The 16,593-nt window shown below is 42.9% G+C and overlaps 1 protein-coding gene across 1 annotated transcript in view; it reads right to left on the bottom strand.

The window, feature by feature from the left end:
* GRK5 (G protein-coupled receptor kinase 5) overlaps positions 1-16,593 on the bottom strand; it is a 161,406-nt gene that overhangs the window by 77,685 nt on the left and 67,128 nt on the right. Inside the window, exon 2 of the mRNA XM_042863942.1 lies at positions 14,572-14,667. Within this exon, the coding sequence (XP_042719876.1) occupies positions 14,572-14,667 (96 nt within the window). The remainder of the gene's footprint in view (positions 1-14,571; positions 14,668-16,593) is intronic.

The raw sequence follows: 16,593 nt of genomic DNA, 5'->3' as shown, positions 1-16,593 counted from the left end.
CAGTTTTTATAAGCACTTTGCATTGCATTGCATTAGAGTATGATCTTCTACCATGGCAGTAGCTCTGCAGTTCTCACACTCTTTGACCCAATCTGTTTGAGTCTAGGTCTAAATATGATCCAGAGGCCACATTCCTTGTGCTGACTGATAACCTCCTCCTGGCCACAGATAACTATTCGTCCACTGCAGTCATTTCAGATAGGTCAGTTCTATTTAGTCCTTCACACTGACCACACGGCCTTCCCTTTCTTCATGACTGAAGCTGCAGAACAATGCCGAACAAAGATTCTCTGACTCCAGGGATTTCTACGGAGGATCCACATCACTGCTAGCTCTCTTGAACATTTAAGAGTTTTGATGGGACAGAAAGTTCATCAGGACAAGACAGATGGGGGTGGTTTTGTCCCACAGGTTCAGGGCTGAGTGGGATTTGCTGAGTGGCTTTCCATTTATCATAGAATCATAGAATGGCCTGGGTTGAAAAGGACTACAGTGACCATCTGGTCCAACCCCCTGCTGTGTGCAGGTCACCAACCAGCAGCCCAGGCTGCCCAGAGCCACATCCAGCCTGGCCTTGAATGCCTACAGGCATGGGGCATCCACAGCCTCCTTGGGCAACCTGTTCCAGCGCCTCACCACCCTCTGGGTGAAAAACTTCCTCCTAACATCCAACCTAAACCTCCCGTCTCAGTTCAAAACCATTCTCTCTTGTCCTATCACTATCCACCATGGCAAACAGCCGTTCCCCCTCCTGTTTATACGCTCCCTTCAAGTACTGGAAGGCCACAATGAGGTCTCCCCAGGAGCCTTCTCTTCTCCAAGGTAAGCAAGCCCAGTTCCCTCAATATTTCTTCATAGGAGAGGTGCTTCAGCCCTCTGATCTTCTTAGTGGCCCTTATGACTGATGAGAAAACTGCAGGCTTCACATTTGAATACAGACCTCTCTGATGATTGATGCTTTCGCTGGTTTTCTGCATATTTTCTCCCCTTTCAAAGGACAGACAAAAGCGTGATACTCTTGAATGGGTTTTGCTTCCTGCATGCCCTGTTCAAGACATGCTGCACGAGGTCTCCATGACTGCCATTAGTTAGCAGTTGAATTCCAGCTCAAGTGGAAAACACTGAGCCATAATAGCCTAAATATCAGCCATCTGCTGTCTCCGTGCCCCAGGCCACGTCTCACTTGGAATCATTTGAAGAACTCAGTATCAGCACAGCGACTTGGGCTGGAGAGCAGCCCAAGCTGCAGACACTCTTGGTGGAAGGGTTTCTCCTCTGGAATGCACTTCCCCACTTCAGCTCTAACAGTCCGGATTTCATGACCCCCCCAGGTCATCCTGTAAGGTCCATCTGCTTTCCCAGGCTTTGATGGGGGGAGGAGAAAGTTGGGAAATTATAAGGCCACCATAGGAAATGGTTAGTAGCATCATGGCAGGAAGAGGTTATGCCTTGAGACATTGACTCAGTGGACAAAAATTATACTGATACTAAGGAAATCTACCCAGGAAACAGAATGGGGAACTGTAACTATGCTGAAGAAATAAACACGTATTGACTTTGTGGGATACAAGACAGAATATTTTTATAAACTGATAGGTAAAATTGTTCTGATTAAGGTCTTAAAGTCTATAAATAAAAAAAAAAATAGATAAAACAAATGAGTGGGAAATATAGATCTTGGAGTCTGAAAAGGAAGAGGGGAGATAATTCCATTAAGAAATTGTTCCAAGAAATCATTTCAAATATTTTGCACTGATCTCTTTGTCTTCTAGCTCCTCAGAAGAAATCACCTCTTGGATTATGCCATTCAAAACGAATTATGCTTTCAATTTTCCTTGTTTCCTCTTATATTCGTATTGAACTACTACACCATGCACAGGAAAGAATCCAGCAAAAACAACTAATCATACTATATGCTAGGAATGGTTTTCTTCAGATGGCTTTAATTCTGAAGACAAAGGTCAGCAATTTACCACAGATAAAGAATTTAATATCTCCTCCACTTGTGAGCAGTGTACTTCCATGGCCGTCACACTGTTCTTCTATTGCACTTCTGCTGGAAAGGAGGGCTTAGAAAACTTTCTGTAAAGGCAGCTCTTTTTTTTTCTTTTTTTTTCTTTTTTCTTTCTGAGAGACTTAAAGTTGTGAATGCTATATGAGTGAGCTACCAAATTTACTATAGAGGTCCTGTACCACACATTTACTTAATTAACACATTTTGTAAGCATTGTGATAAAAGACTCCTTGTAGCTGAGCACTTCTTGTTTCAACACATGGCCACGTTGATGCATGAAGGCAGGGACAGTGCATGTTGAACCTTGCACCTCCCAGCCAGCTTTGCCTTGCATACTGTCTGAGCAATCTGTCTCAGAGCAATAAGGGCAGTGGACAAGTTGTGCTTTGAAACTGGGAAGGAAGGGAAAGACAGCTGTAAATGTGCATTATTTAAAATGCTGTAGGATGAGAAACAGATGCTTGTGGAGTTGCAAGTTACATAGCTTATGCTGTCAGTTGGCAAGCGAAACTGGTATCAAATCCACAGCTATGCAAAATCCACTGCCACAACTGGCATCCAGGATGGCAGTGCTGGCCAAGACTGAAAGATGGTGGGTGTGGAAACTTTCCTCTCTGCTCTAAACCCTCCCAGGGTGGAGGTGCAACGGCAAGTCAGGTAGGGGAAGTCACACTGCACCTGTCTGCAAGATATACACAGCATTCCTCTTCCAAGGGCTGGCTGTGTATTTATTACCTGTCGGCAGGACTTACATTCACTTAAATGGAGAAAAAAAGAGAGGAAGAAGAGCGAAGTGGTGTATGTGCTCTCTGATTCAAGTTCTGATGATCTGCATCTCACAGCTACAGCTTCCAGCTGAACTGCCAGTGTCTTTTCTGTAGTATTCAAAGGAAGAAGTTTCTGATCCCTCCCCAGTGCACGTCGTAAGTGGGTGAGTTGGCAGCAAGCTGCAGTTCCCTTCCTTATTGCTGCCTACCAAGGAGGGAAAGCCTGGAAAACTGCCAGCTCTGGAGACTTGTTAGGGAAATACTATTTTGATGAGAGGACAAGAAAGGATGAGGCAGAATTCCACATAATTCTGTCAGCTAAAACATTGTTTTGACTTTCATCAGTAAAAAGCAGCTAGCAGCTAATTTATGCACAGGACAAAGGCTTTTTTGAGGAGACGTAATTCGGTATCATCACTCCCCAGCAACTATTGAGACAGAAGGTTAGGATCACTGGGGCTTAGGAAATAGCCATAATCTCTCCTTGGGCTGATGGACAAATTGCCAGCTGGTCTCATATTGTGTGAGAAAAGGTAAAGGAATATCTTATCTGCACAGTGAATTAGAGTGAACATTTATGGACCTTCTTGTAGATTTCAGGCAGTCTATAGATACAGTAATTGCACGTGATGGCTACTTTCCACACAATTCAACACTGCTATTGAGAATAAAATCCTATCCCTTCTTTTTTTTCAACCAGAATGGCAGGTCTCCATCAAGGCTCCTTTAGGATTTGGAACACAGATCAGTTCCAGAAAACTTGTGAAAACCACAGGGCTACAGGGTGGATCCATGTCTTCCTTCTCTCTGTGCCGGCCCTGTCGTAATCCCAGGCTGTACTAATGCATGAGGCCCATTGCAGCACTCAGTGGGAGTAACCACAACCTTGTGTGACCTTTGCATTGGCAGCTCCTCCTGAGTTTGTAACTCCGCATTGCCGCCTTCCAGTCCTTCAGATCTTACCTAAATAAGTTGATTTGTAACTCATAAGAAAGGCTCTGGCCCCCAAGAAGACTTTGAAGTAGACTAAAAAAGACATTAGCCCTAGTCACAGGACAAGGGGTTCTCAATAGCAAAGAACAGTGAGGAAAGGCTGTAATTCTCACAGCTCTGACCAGTGATTCATAGTCACACCAGCATAGGCAATACTGGCACAGACAATATTTTTAGAAGTTTGTTTTTTTTTTTTCCATGGAAGATAATGACGTTATGGTGCTCCACTGACATCCAGTCTCCTGGGCAGGGATGAAAGCAGCCTTAGAAGGAAAGAGGCTCTACCTTGGAGAAAGAAACCCACAGTGGAGCTAAGAATGGTTATGAGGTCCACTCCCAGTACAAGGGCTGCTTAATAGCTGCTCTTTGCACTTTGCCATTTTTTTCTTCTCCAGGCAGTAAGGCCTCAGGAATACTCCCACTGGCTATGCAAAAAGGACGTCTGCTTCCTTACTGACAGGTCTCCCCTCAGCCCACCCACACTCTTTGTCTTCCATTCTCCCTCCTTCTTGGGCCCTGACGCCTGCAGAGGCCTCCAGCAGCTCACAGCGCTATGCATCCCCACCCCAGGGCAGTTGGCCCATATCCATGATCAGAGTGAATAAGTCACAGTTTGCTACATTAAACCAAACGCTCCATGCTGTTCAGTGGGTTCTGCACCACGGGTTTCTCTCTTCCACGCTTTGGAGTCAGTGCTGTAGCTCTGCAGTGTGACCCCACACGAGGCTCTGGGTGTTGAAGTTATCATTCAGGATACGTGTGCCTAAAGGTACAGTGCTATGAATGCAATACCCAAGTGCTGAATGTTGTTTGTTTGCACTGATCAGAGTACTTCTGAAGTGACTGATGCAAAATTCTTCCTATGCTCAAAAACATTTTTCTCTACAAACCATGTTTACAAACACAAAAAATAATTTGAACCTGTTGTTACAAAAGCCCGAAAGCAATTCAGGACTGTTTGAAAATTGCAAACACTTGTGTGTAGCTGAGCCTGATTCTGTTGCTCTCAAGAACAGCCTTACATCAATTACTTAACACTGCTTCTTGTAATTTGTCTGGGTGAGAGCTCACAAAATCAATGTGATGTGAACAGGCCCTCAAGGTGCCACTGTGCAAATACAAGACTGGCGCAGGGCAAAAGGATGGTGAATCTGACAGCTAGAAAGAAATTCACAACTAATGACACAGATTATGTTTTCATGGATCGTATGAAAACAGTGAGAGTTCTCACATTTTGTAACCAATTATTCTTCTGGAAACGGAAGAACTTCCACATTTTTCTTAATATACTACATTTTGATTTGACTTCAATGACTTGGTCTTCAGTATATTTTTAAGGAGCATAGGATTTCAGATATTTTGTTTCAGTTTTTGTGCTGAACTTTTCCAATTCCAGAATAACAAGGAGCTCTTCAGCAAAATCAAATACCAACCTTCCTCCCCAAACCCAGCTGATTTTTCAGTTTGCATTATTCCATCTTGCTCTACAGTGTCGCTTCCCTTTGCTGCACTAAACTCACTAATCCTTGTTGTTACATCATCCAGGAGAAAGCAATTTAAGGTAGAGAATATTTTTATTTCACTTGCATTAGAGTTTCCTGGCATTGAATTCGTATGGTAGAAATGTAAGTAAATAAAAGTACTGGCATGACCAAGAGCACTGTTCAGAAATGGTCTTAACTCTTGCTTCTACCCTGCTGAGCAAGGGTTCAATTTTAATATCAACATTTAGCAGAATTCATGATCGTGCTTCATTTTGTGATCTACAGAGCACAGAGGAACAATTCCAATTATCACCTCTAACGTGTTCTCAAAGCAGCACACAGCGATTATCTGGAAAGTAGAGGGAACCTCTCAGTGACTCTGGGGATTCAGCCAAACAGCCCAAAATCTTGTTTTTAGCACTCCCCAAATGATTTCCCACACATTATGTCCTAAAAACAGAACTGAAAGTTATGTGTGGGACTACTCTAGAAGACCTCAACCTTTCTGCTCCTCAAAAGCCAGAAACTAGAAGCAGTAGGATAATAATGGGACAGCTTTGCACAAGGTACTTTATCTGGGTCCTGCATCAGACGTGGGCTTAGAAGGAGTGTGAATACTGATCCTGTTAACCCATGAACTAGTTTGCAGCAACTTATATTCAAAACTGAAATATTGTATTTACAGTATTCTGTTGTCCTTTTGCACTATCAGGAAAAAGCCAATGGAATGAGTGGGACTAAAGAACAAAGATCAAGGACCTTCACAAAGAAGAAGTACACATTGTGCTTTGTGGTAAAGACTGTTCCAGTAAAAGAAGTGCCACAAAGATAGGCATAAAGTTGGGGGAAGAAAGTGCAAGACTGCTCCTCTGTATTGCAGATATTCAGTGGGATGTATATAAAACACGTGAATTTTGATTCATTCAGAATATTTTCTAGCAAAGCCTAGAATAAAACCCAGCCATAATAATCTTACAGGCCTCTGAAGGCCTCTAGAAGAAACTGAATCAAAATACTGCTTCCTCTACCGCCAACCCAAGGGAGTTATTTTTCTTGACAAACATTAGCTCAGGTGAACTGCACCCCCCCAAGAACCTGAGCGCATCCCCAGCACAAGGATTTCAGGCTGCTCATCACACGAGTGCACTTCACAGCATCCCTATGATCCCATCCCTATGATCCAGTAAATCTTTTCCCTTTTTCCTCGGTACAGTTCTCTGCTTCCATTGTAAGAGGACTCCTGTACAGTTTAAGGGAAACATTCTCACTGACTTAGCAGAGCTGAACAGAGGCAACAAAACCAGAGTCTTTCTTTGCCCTGCCACCTTCTTTCCATTAATATCAGTAGCAAAGTTACAAGTGAGTTCAAAGGGAAGGAGTAAGTTTTTATCATAAATGTAGTCCTACCTCTCATTCCCCATATACAGCAAATGCTAACTTGGTTCTGAAATAAATTTCCTTAACAACCAAGTACTACTATTTAACAGGACCCACGAGCATTTCTATAGCATTTTACAATTCCAAATCACTGCATAAGTATTAATTAGCCTTAATGACTCATATTACCTAATATGATAATGAAAAGCCCCGCAGCTCAGAATATCTATTTCTATTTTCAGTAAGAGATGAAATGATCTTTTTAAAAGAACACGTTCTCTTTTAATTCTTTTTCTGCAAGTCTCTGTCATAATTTCTGTAAAAAATTCAGAGTGTATTATGGTATTTTTTTTTTCTTCATTTGTGAAGACCACTTTATTGCTGCAGCCTTTGCCACAGAATAAAAATACAGAGGTTTAAGAACAATATTTGTACCTCAGGAGGCTTTCTGTAGAAGGACTACTCACTGAGTGTGGACTCGGTGCTTGGTAAGGAGATGTGGATTTGCTGCCTGTTCTTTATGGAGGATAGCAACGTCTTTCTTGGTTTCTTTCTGGGTTGCCACTGCCAAGGTAATGCTTAATGGATTAAGTCTTGTGAAATAAATTCTGTAAATAGAATGTGGGCTGAGATCATTTCAACTCATTTCCCCTGCGTCCCCGTCCCGTCCTGGAAGCTGTCAAGTACAAGCAGCCTGCAAGCAGCCTGTTCTCTCAGTGTTAGTCTTGAGTCTCACTAGATGCATAAAACAGCTTGTTTTTTTGCATACTTTCTGTGATGGCATTAAAAAAACTGGAAAGAAAAAAAAAAAGTTTTCAATTCCACCCATTGCTATAAACTGGATACAGCTAATCTTGCAAGGGCACCAAACATTGCTCTATTTGTTCATCGTTAGGGAACTAGAAACCTATGTTTATGATAGAATGATAGTTGAATCTGAAGGATTTTAAAGAAAAGAACTGAACCAACTGAGGGTTTGTAAACAAACAAAATGGTTTTGACGTCAGTCACATAATTTCATGGGCTGAAACAGTATCACACAGCCAGTGCTTGCCCCTGAAGAGTTTCTAATTTAATTTAGATGCATTCGTGACACGGGACAGCACATCAAATCCAAGAAACTTCAGGGTACTGCTGAGGGCCAGGGCTATGCTGCAAAGGTTGTATAAACCATGCTTTGAAAGAGCAACAGAGACCTTCTGGCTCAAGGAGGGGGGACAGATGTGTCTACAGAAGATGGACAGACAGAAAGACAGACAGAAAGGTGAGAAGGGGGGAGAGAGGAAGAAAGGAAGGGAAGGCAGGAAGGCATGGAGGCATGGAGGCATGGAGGCAGGAAGGAAGGAAGGAAGGAAGGAAGGAAGGAAGGAAGGAAGGAAGGAAGGAAGGAAGGAAGGAAGGAAGGAAGGGAGGAAGGAAGGAAGGAAGGAAGGAAGGAAGGAAGGAAGGAAGGAAGGAAAGAGGAGAAAAAGAAAATAAAAGGAAAAAGAGGTCAGAACAGAAGGGAAGCATTCAGAGCAAAGACTGTCAAAGGGAAGGACTTTGTGTGTTCGTTAGAAATAAATCAGTTTGAAGATTTTTTTCTGCATTGATGCTATCCAGAAAATCTGCATAACTTTTTCCAGAGCAGTAAATCCTACCCACATGTCTCAACAATTCTTCCAGTTTTGCTCTCAGTCCTCCTTGGGTCCCTCTCCCTCTGTGCTCTTTCCACAGAGAACAACTCATGCAGAGAGTTTCTGCTCCATGCCTCACAAGCATGGTTGGCTGCCCCAGGTGCAGGTGCACAAAGTGCAATTGACACAGAACCATGCAGAGCAGGCAAGTAGCCTTGCTTTGTCCCCTAGCCATAGGCACACACCTTCATCGGGAGCTTCTATCTGGATGATGCAAAACCACCAGAAGTTGCCACTTCACTGTTTCAGAAAGCAACTGAAATGTGTCTATGTGCAGTCAGCTAAGGGCACTGATGTGGGAAAATATATTCCCGTACACAGCACAGTTCTGAGAGCTGTAAGAAAAAAAACATCTGGTATCAACTGAATTCAAAGGGATTTCCTGTATGGAAAAAAATTATTTGTGAGCATGTGTGCTCATCAGCTTGGACCTTAAATGATAAGAGAAGAGTTCATAATTTCTGGAATTTCTCTGGAACCATATTGCAATGAATAGCAGAGCCATGATACGTCATGCTGATTTTTGGTTTTATTGACTAGATTGTACTTCGTACTCCACTGACTGCAGTTCCCCTTGGGTGTGTGAGATCTTGGGGCAGCATGCACACACCACCAGCATCATCCCAACACAGCCAGCCATCTGCCTATATGTTTGGTGAGAGAACAGGAGATACCTCCCCTTTCTGCTATTTCACTCCACAGAATCCTAACTACTTGTTGAACAGCAACTTCCAATAAAAATGTAAGGGTTTTTTGGTGTTGTTTTCTTTTCTTTTCTTTTTTTTTTTTTTCCCAAAGAAAGCTGATATTTCTGACAAAAGCATATTTCTCAAAAACTCAACCTCTAGTTTTGGCCATAAAGCAAAGCAGCCTTTGAGCAGCCTTTGATGTGATATTCAGACAGATGCTATCACAGGAGTTATAACTTAGTTATAGCTACTTGTGGAGTTATTTACAGCAGAAGGAAAGGTTCAGTTCCTTCCCTTGATCTATCTGTGGGCTTCAGGACCTTCCAAACCTTGCTTTTTAATCACTGTAAACGTCAGAGCTGAAGAGTTTGGCCATTTCTTTGTGCACTGATCGGATCGGGTTTTGATGCCGTAGAATCCTGGTGCAGAGCAGAGGTGCAGAAGCTACTGAACATGAGACAACAGGGCTATAGTAGCAGTATTTCTGCCACAGGATGGAGCTCAGTGCAGGCTGCAAAACATTTCTAGGAAGACTGGATAAATAGTCAAGCATTTCTCTGTCACTGATGGCCATACTGCTGCTTGCTACACAAACCTATGCTGGCTACCTGGAAAAGCTCAGCTGGGCAGGTCTGTACTCCGTTGCAGTGCCAGCAGCACTGATGAGCCTCCAGGAGACCAAAAGTGACTGAAAAAGATCACACAGGTGAAGGTCTCGATTGAAAAAGTTCAATACAAAAAAGAGGGGGAAAAAAGAGCCAGCTTTCATAGAAAGTGACGTGTGAGCTCTGTGTCTTCAGTTGTGCCCCACTTACTCAGTTCACCATCTCTTCAAAGCATTTCTCACACAGAAGGGTATTTTTAACAACACTGAAAAGAACCCACCAGAAGTAGAAGCTCAAGCTCCTTTACCCTGAATAAATGGGATACAAATATAACATAAGAGGTTAAATTACACTGGGAGGATTTTTCTCCCCTTTTTAAACCACATGTGGCAAAATTTGGAAGTGATCTTTCTAACTGTAGAATCTTATTGAACTGAGCAATTTAGCAAAAAATATCATCAAGGTTATCCATCTACCAGAATACAACGCATAAGCAGAGCCTCCTTGACCGAAGGAGTTAAGCTTTACTGCAATAATGCAACAGATCACTCCCTGCAACAAACAGAAGACACATTCTAAGGCAGTTTTCCCACAAACTTCAATCTATGGGAAAAAAATCCTGATTTATTATATAGCATTTGGACAGTTGTGAATGAAAATTTGCCAAAGATCAGAATAATCGAGTCTTTCAGCCAAGCAGTTCTTAATGAAAGAAAAAAAGCACAGAATGGGTCTGAGCAAAATAAATAAAAATTCCACACTTTTAACTAACAGAACCTTTTGCATCATTCAGAAATATTCAGAGATATCCAGAATCTTTTATCATCAAAAGGACACTCTGGCCTTTAAAATTACAACTTCTTGATTTTTGTTTACTGATGGCCTTTAAACCAGGGGGTATCACTAACATGTGGCATCTGGTCATGCCATGTTTTCAAATGAAAGAATTTTTAAGGCTGCAATTTGATAGTTTTTCCTTTCCTTCAAAATGTCTCTTTTGCAAAACTATCATCTGTGAATTTTAAGGGTAGCAGCAAACCATTTACTAACAGTATCCATTGATACTGATACCAGTGAGAACACTGATCCATTGCCATCAACGTCTGAAAGACAGGATCACAGAATGGCAGGGCTTGGAAGGGATCTGTAGAGATCACCAAGTCCAACCCCCTGCTAAGCAGCTCCCTACAAGGTCACACAGCTATACGTGCAGATGGATCTTGAATATTTCCTGAGAAGGAAAGTCCACAACCTCTCTGGGCAGCCTGTTCCAGTGCTCTGCTACCCTTACCATAAAGAAGTTCTTCTGCATGTTTGCTTGGAACTTCCTATGTTGAAGTTTTAGACTCTGGCTCCTTCTCCTATCACTATGCACCACCAATAAGAGCCTGGACTCATCCATTTGCCTCCCACCTCTCTTCAGACATTTATTAACATTAATCAGATCCTCCCACAGCCTTCTCCTCAGGCTGGACAGATCCCGGTCATCCAGCCTTTCCTCACACCTCCAGGCCCTTTATTGTCTTTGCGGCCCTCTGCTGGATTCCTTCTAGGAGATCCCTGTCTTTTTTGAATGAGGGAGCAGAGAACTGGACACAGTAGTGTAAATATGGCCCCACCAGAGCAGAATAGAGTGGGAGGATCACCTCCCTTGATCTGCTGGCCACTCCCGTTTTAAAGCACCCCAGGATACCACTGGCCTTCTTGGCCACAAGGACACACTGCTGGCTGACGGCTGAAGTGTTGTCTACCAGAACATCTGGGTCTTTCTTTGCAAAGCTCCTCTCCAGCAGGTCATCCCCTAACCTGTACCGAGTTTTCATTGATTGAAAGGACTACTAACACCAAAGTTATCCTGGAAAACGTTACCTGTTTTTATGTAGTTTGCCTTTGGAGCAGGGAGGGGGGCTGCAAGCAGTTTCATAGCATATTCACAGCAAATAGCTGAGCCTCTCTCAGAGGCCAGGCACAGCATTCATGTGGCATCCCTCTGGAGGCTTGCCCTGCTGTGCCCCTTACCCATTAATTAGCACACAATGGAGGCCACAGAATTTCCCTGCAAAAGGTGTTGTGAGCTTTGGACACGAAAGAAAGTAGAAAAGATCCTCGGCTTTACGGCATTTTCAGTAAAGATGTTTCCAGTGTTTGTTTATTTATCAAAAGTCACTGTTACTCTTGGTTGTTTTGATTTTTGTTTCTGTGCACAAGAGGGGAAAAAAGGGTTTTACTAAGCGAGTCTTTCAGTAAGACACCAGATGATGGATAGTCAAACACAGCGTCTCCTGTAAACACAGAGGGAACCAAAAGGTATGAACTGACTCATAATTGTGTCAACACAGGTCGCAGACCCTTGGTTTATTCCAGCCTTCCTGTTTTTCACAGATTTCTTTTCACACCACACTATTTTTTTTAGGACACAGGCTCTTTTCAGAACATGGGGTGCAAAAGCATGTATGTCTTTACACCAGAATACGGGCATTTACACACACACGTAGGCTCTATTCCACAATTACAACAGCAGCGTTTTCCACCCACGGCTCATGTCTGCATTCAATGAAGCAGAGCCTTTCTGCATAGCAGTTAGTTCTAGCTCTAATCAAAAAGGAGGAAAGGTCCAGTCCATCTCGTTCCCACTCTGAGCTTCCCATGGAGGCTTTTGGGAAGTATCCAGAACAAAGCCTCAGCACGCTAATCCTCTGGTTCATGCGATGTACTTCTTTTTTTTTAACATGTGGCAAAGTGGCAAGACTGTCTGACCAGCAGTGCTGTGAGGCTGACACACAGCAAAGAGTTCTATGGTGAGCAGAACCTACCAATATTTATCTTGATCCCTAAGAACACTGAATTGAGGTTGTGTCCTTTCCCTTGCATAAAATCATTCTTCTCTGTTGGTTGCCAATTTTCTTAGAGATTGGCAAAACAAGTCTCTCTGTGGTCTCTATTTCATCATCAAATTAGGCTGGCACTGACCAGCAGACCCAGAAGTTGTCAGGGAAGGAATTGATGGCAGACACACCACGCAGCTGGATCCACTGCAGGTCATCGAGCAGTTCAGCTGGCAGGTGACTCAAGGATGGCTCAACATATTCCCTCATAGTGTCACCTGTGAAGATATCCTGTCACCTGAATTCCTGATTTCCTGCTATAGGGCTTGCAGAAAATAGCACACAAAGGTGTGTCAAGGCCAAGAAAGCTGCTGTGCAAGATAATCTTCCCCCACACATCACCCTGAGTGTCTCAGATCAGCCACGCACACGTAAATGACTCAGTGCTGTAGACCCAGAGGATCTGGCTCACCTGAGGTGAGTCAGGCTACTGTATGAACAAGGGGAAGTTTATCAACAGCATCTGTTGGTCTGAGATGCTTCAACCTTGGCCACATTGCTGACAAGAGGTAGCACCAGCAAGGATGGATAACCTGATCCAGGCTGAGCAGTGCTCACTTCTGTGTAATCCCATACAATTCCCTGGGAAAGCTGCTCAAGTAAGCCAGGGTCACAGAACGAGGATTGTGACCTGTTGTGTAAAAATCAGTTGCTGCAATTCCCAGTCAACAGGTAATCACTGCAGTGAAGCCAAATCCACCAAGAGCATCTCACAGCTCTTGATCCGCTACTTCTTCAATTCATTCATTCCTTCACTCATTCATAAATAAATAAAGACAAAACAAAATACATTTAGGAAAAAGCTGCCACTAAAAATCTCAGAAGCAGCATTTCAGAAACAAAAATAATTTGCAGACTTTTTAAAAACTACTAATTTTGAAATACTGGATGTATTTGCAAAAATTAAGACTCTTATATAGTGCAGATTTCCCTTGTAGAAATTCAGGTTAATGGGACAATGGAGAGAATTCCCCATGCAAATTACAATAGATCAAGTTAAATTTGCTCCTTTACATTTAGGAATAATTCCAGTTTCCATAGGTCTGCAGAGAGGCTAAATGGCCACGAACTGGAAAAACCTACTCTCTCCTTCTGCTTTACTCCTTTTTCTATACCTCTTTTTAGCTCTACTGCAAAAGATGAGGGAAGTGAAATTTACTGAAAGAGACCATGAAAAGAGTTTCAAAACATTATACATATTTTCTCTCCATAAACATGCCGTGAAATTTGAATGTACACAGTGCCAGGGCACTGCCAGTCAGAACCCAGGAATTCACCCAAGTAAGACAAATTATGATGCTCACTATCTCAGCTTCTTGCCTTTCATTCATACATTGCCAGTGTCTGGATTTTATGTCAAAGTGGAGGAAAAAAGGGAATCTCAGATTGCTGAAATTAACCTCTTGCAGTGAGATCAGTAAAAGTGAGCTTTCCACTGACACTTCACAAGGAGATACCTGCTATCTTTGTTTGGCAAGGCAGCAGTCAAATGCTGAATGTTGAAATTTGTCAGGTATGAGCAGCAGAGATGCTATGCTGTGGAAATGGCCACTACAATCTCTCTTTCCAAATATGCAGTGTTTGGTCCACATCAATAAAATAATTTTTAAAAAAACAACAATGTTTTATATGTCCTATCAAGAAACTGCATAAAGACAGTATTGTGATATCAATGCAGGGTAGTACTGTTGAGCAAACCTGCCTGGCACGAGGACAGTGGTTGCTACTTCAAACATCATACCCAATATACAATTAATATTAACCCTCAACTATATCAGCAATCTCATTGCTTTCATAAATTCTCACTTCCTTTCCAATAAAGAGCTACTTATTACAAGGTAATGCAGGATGCAATGCAGGGATTCATTTCTGCCTCTGGAAGGTACCAAGTCAAAGCTCATGTTCTATATGCCAGAAAATGTTGAGTTTGCATGGCAGCATCACAGAAGCTATATGCACTGTGTGATCATCTCTAAAGTGATTCTGTTTAATGAGTAACTTTAATGCAGTTCTGCTGAACCAGTTTTGACAGCACATTTTATGTATGCAACAACTTCAAGAAAAAAGGGATAGGCTCTTACCTATTGTTTTTCGGAGATCTTCACACTGGCTAATGTGAGGGAATTTCAAGATTTCCTTCCACTTTTTGCTTTTGCCTTTGCGTTTCCCTCCACCCCCTGCAAAGAAAGAAAGATTGGGATTAGATTGCTTTGGGTGCTACTCCCAGTCCAGAATTCACCAGCCCAATCATAGCTCTTATGAATATCTTTAATAACAGAAGCTGAGACATTGTGGGTAGACAGGCAGATCAAGTTGGCTTGTCTGGATGTCCCAAGCAAATGGCACCTGTGAGAAGGCTGCATTGGTAAAGGCCAGGAGATTGTGGCTCAGCAGATCCAGTTCAGATGGTGGTGTCTGAGCTTAGCATCTCCAGCATAGTCTCTGCTTCAACTTACAACCATTTCTTTTGAGTCAAAAGCCTTGTATTTGTAAGCATATAATTATGATTCACATCTTTTCAATCTCTTTCTGGTTTCAGGATGAACCCTGACTTCACCCCAAAAGAAGGACTGGAAACTGAAGACCAACATTCAGTACTTGCCTTCATCCTTCATATTGCATATTCAGCTGATGGTGCACACAGAGGTCACTGCTACGTAAGCATTTTCCTCAGAGGGAGGACAACAGTGGGAGAAAATCAATAAAATATCCTCCATGATAATGAATCATAGAACCATAGAATCAGTCATTTGAGTTGGAAGAGGCTGTTAGTCCAAGTCCTCCGCAGTGAACAGGGACATCTACAGCTAGAATCTCCCTCATAAATGTTCCTTCATAAATACCCTACTGCAGGCAAAGCGGCACGTCCCAATTTATCCGCCAAGTTATCTGCACTTGGTGCTGATCCCACATGCTGCTCACATGCATCTCATTCCCCCTTCTTGCCACTCTACCTCTTTCTCCCTTTCCTTTCCCATTGCTTTCTCTTCCTCCACACACACGTAGGTGCCTCTCTTCTGGTCTTGTGTCAATAAGGCAGCAAAGACAAATGAGATTCGTCCACATGTATTTATAAAAAAAACCTTTGAAATCTACTCTTTTGGCTTGGACCTATTTATTGCTCTTCTCAAATCGGAGCACCAGACCCTCACATTCACCTTTTCCTGAGCACATCTACCCCATTCTTTTAAAACTTATACCATTTTCTTTCTTGTTTGAACAGTTCAGAGCCGCACACAGAACCTCACTGGCATGGTGTCCCAAAGGCAGTGCTGCTCTGAGGGCCTGCAAGGCGAATGTGTCCAAACTAGGTCCCAACCAGTAAAGGCCACATTCCCAGCCTGTGTCACATCGACCCTTGCTGGGACTACTGGAGGATGCACTGCCGGCAGGGCCAGGCTCCTTTGGCCCTACGAGACCTAATGGAAACCAGAATGCTGTGTGTGCTGTCCACCACCAACTTTGGGTGGACACACAGCTATAAAGCAGCTCAGTCTAAGAGAGCATTTCTAAATTATTCTTTCTTTTTTTTTTTTTTTTTTTTTTTTTTTTTTGCACTTTGACTGGGTGTTTTATTCCAGCCTTGGCTTCTCTTTCAGGCCTGCCCTTCTTGCCCCATGCTCACAGCCCAGGAAGGGGCACCCACCATGTCAGCAGTGCTGCACTGAGCACAAAGTGCAGGCTGGACCTGAGGTTTCCTTCCTGGCTCTTCAGTGCGTCTGTCCTGCTCATAGCGAGTTTCCCTCTGAGCCTGAATGTCCAGATGCAGTCTGTGATTCTCCAAGCCAGTGTATCTACTGCAATTTAGCCCCTGCTCACAAAATTTGATTCACTGGAGTCTATTTTACATGCGTGGCACATTGAATGACTAATTCAGAGCTGAGTTAATTCTGTAGAGAGGTTGGTAGAGTCACAATCGCAGACTGAGAGCGTGTTGGGTACTACATGATATTGCAGGCTAAATTAGGTGTGTTGACTCAAAAGGTAACAGATCATTACAAAGAAAACATGAGCCCTGGAAACAATTGCTCTCTGTGGGGCATTTCTGATCCTGCAGTGTAACCTCTGGCACTGGAGCGCTCTCTCTGTACCTCACATTTTAT

This window comes from Lagopus leucura, unplaced genomic scaffold (genome assembly GCF_019238085.1).
Source record: "Lagopus leucura isolate 7727_CA_CO unplaced genomic scaffold, USGS_WTPT01 Super-Scaffold_741, whole genome shotgun sequence".
Classification (NCBI taxonomy): domain Eukaryota; kingdom Metazoa; phylum Chordata; class Aves; order Galliformes; family Phasianidae; genus Lagopus; species Lagopus leucura.
The sequence above is the reverse complement of the archived record's forward strand: the minus strand, read 5'-3'. Positions and strand labels throughout refer to the sequence as shown.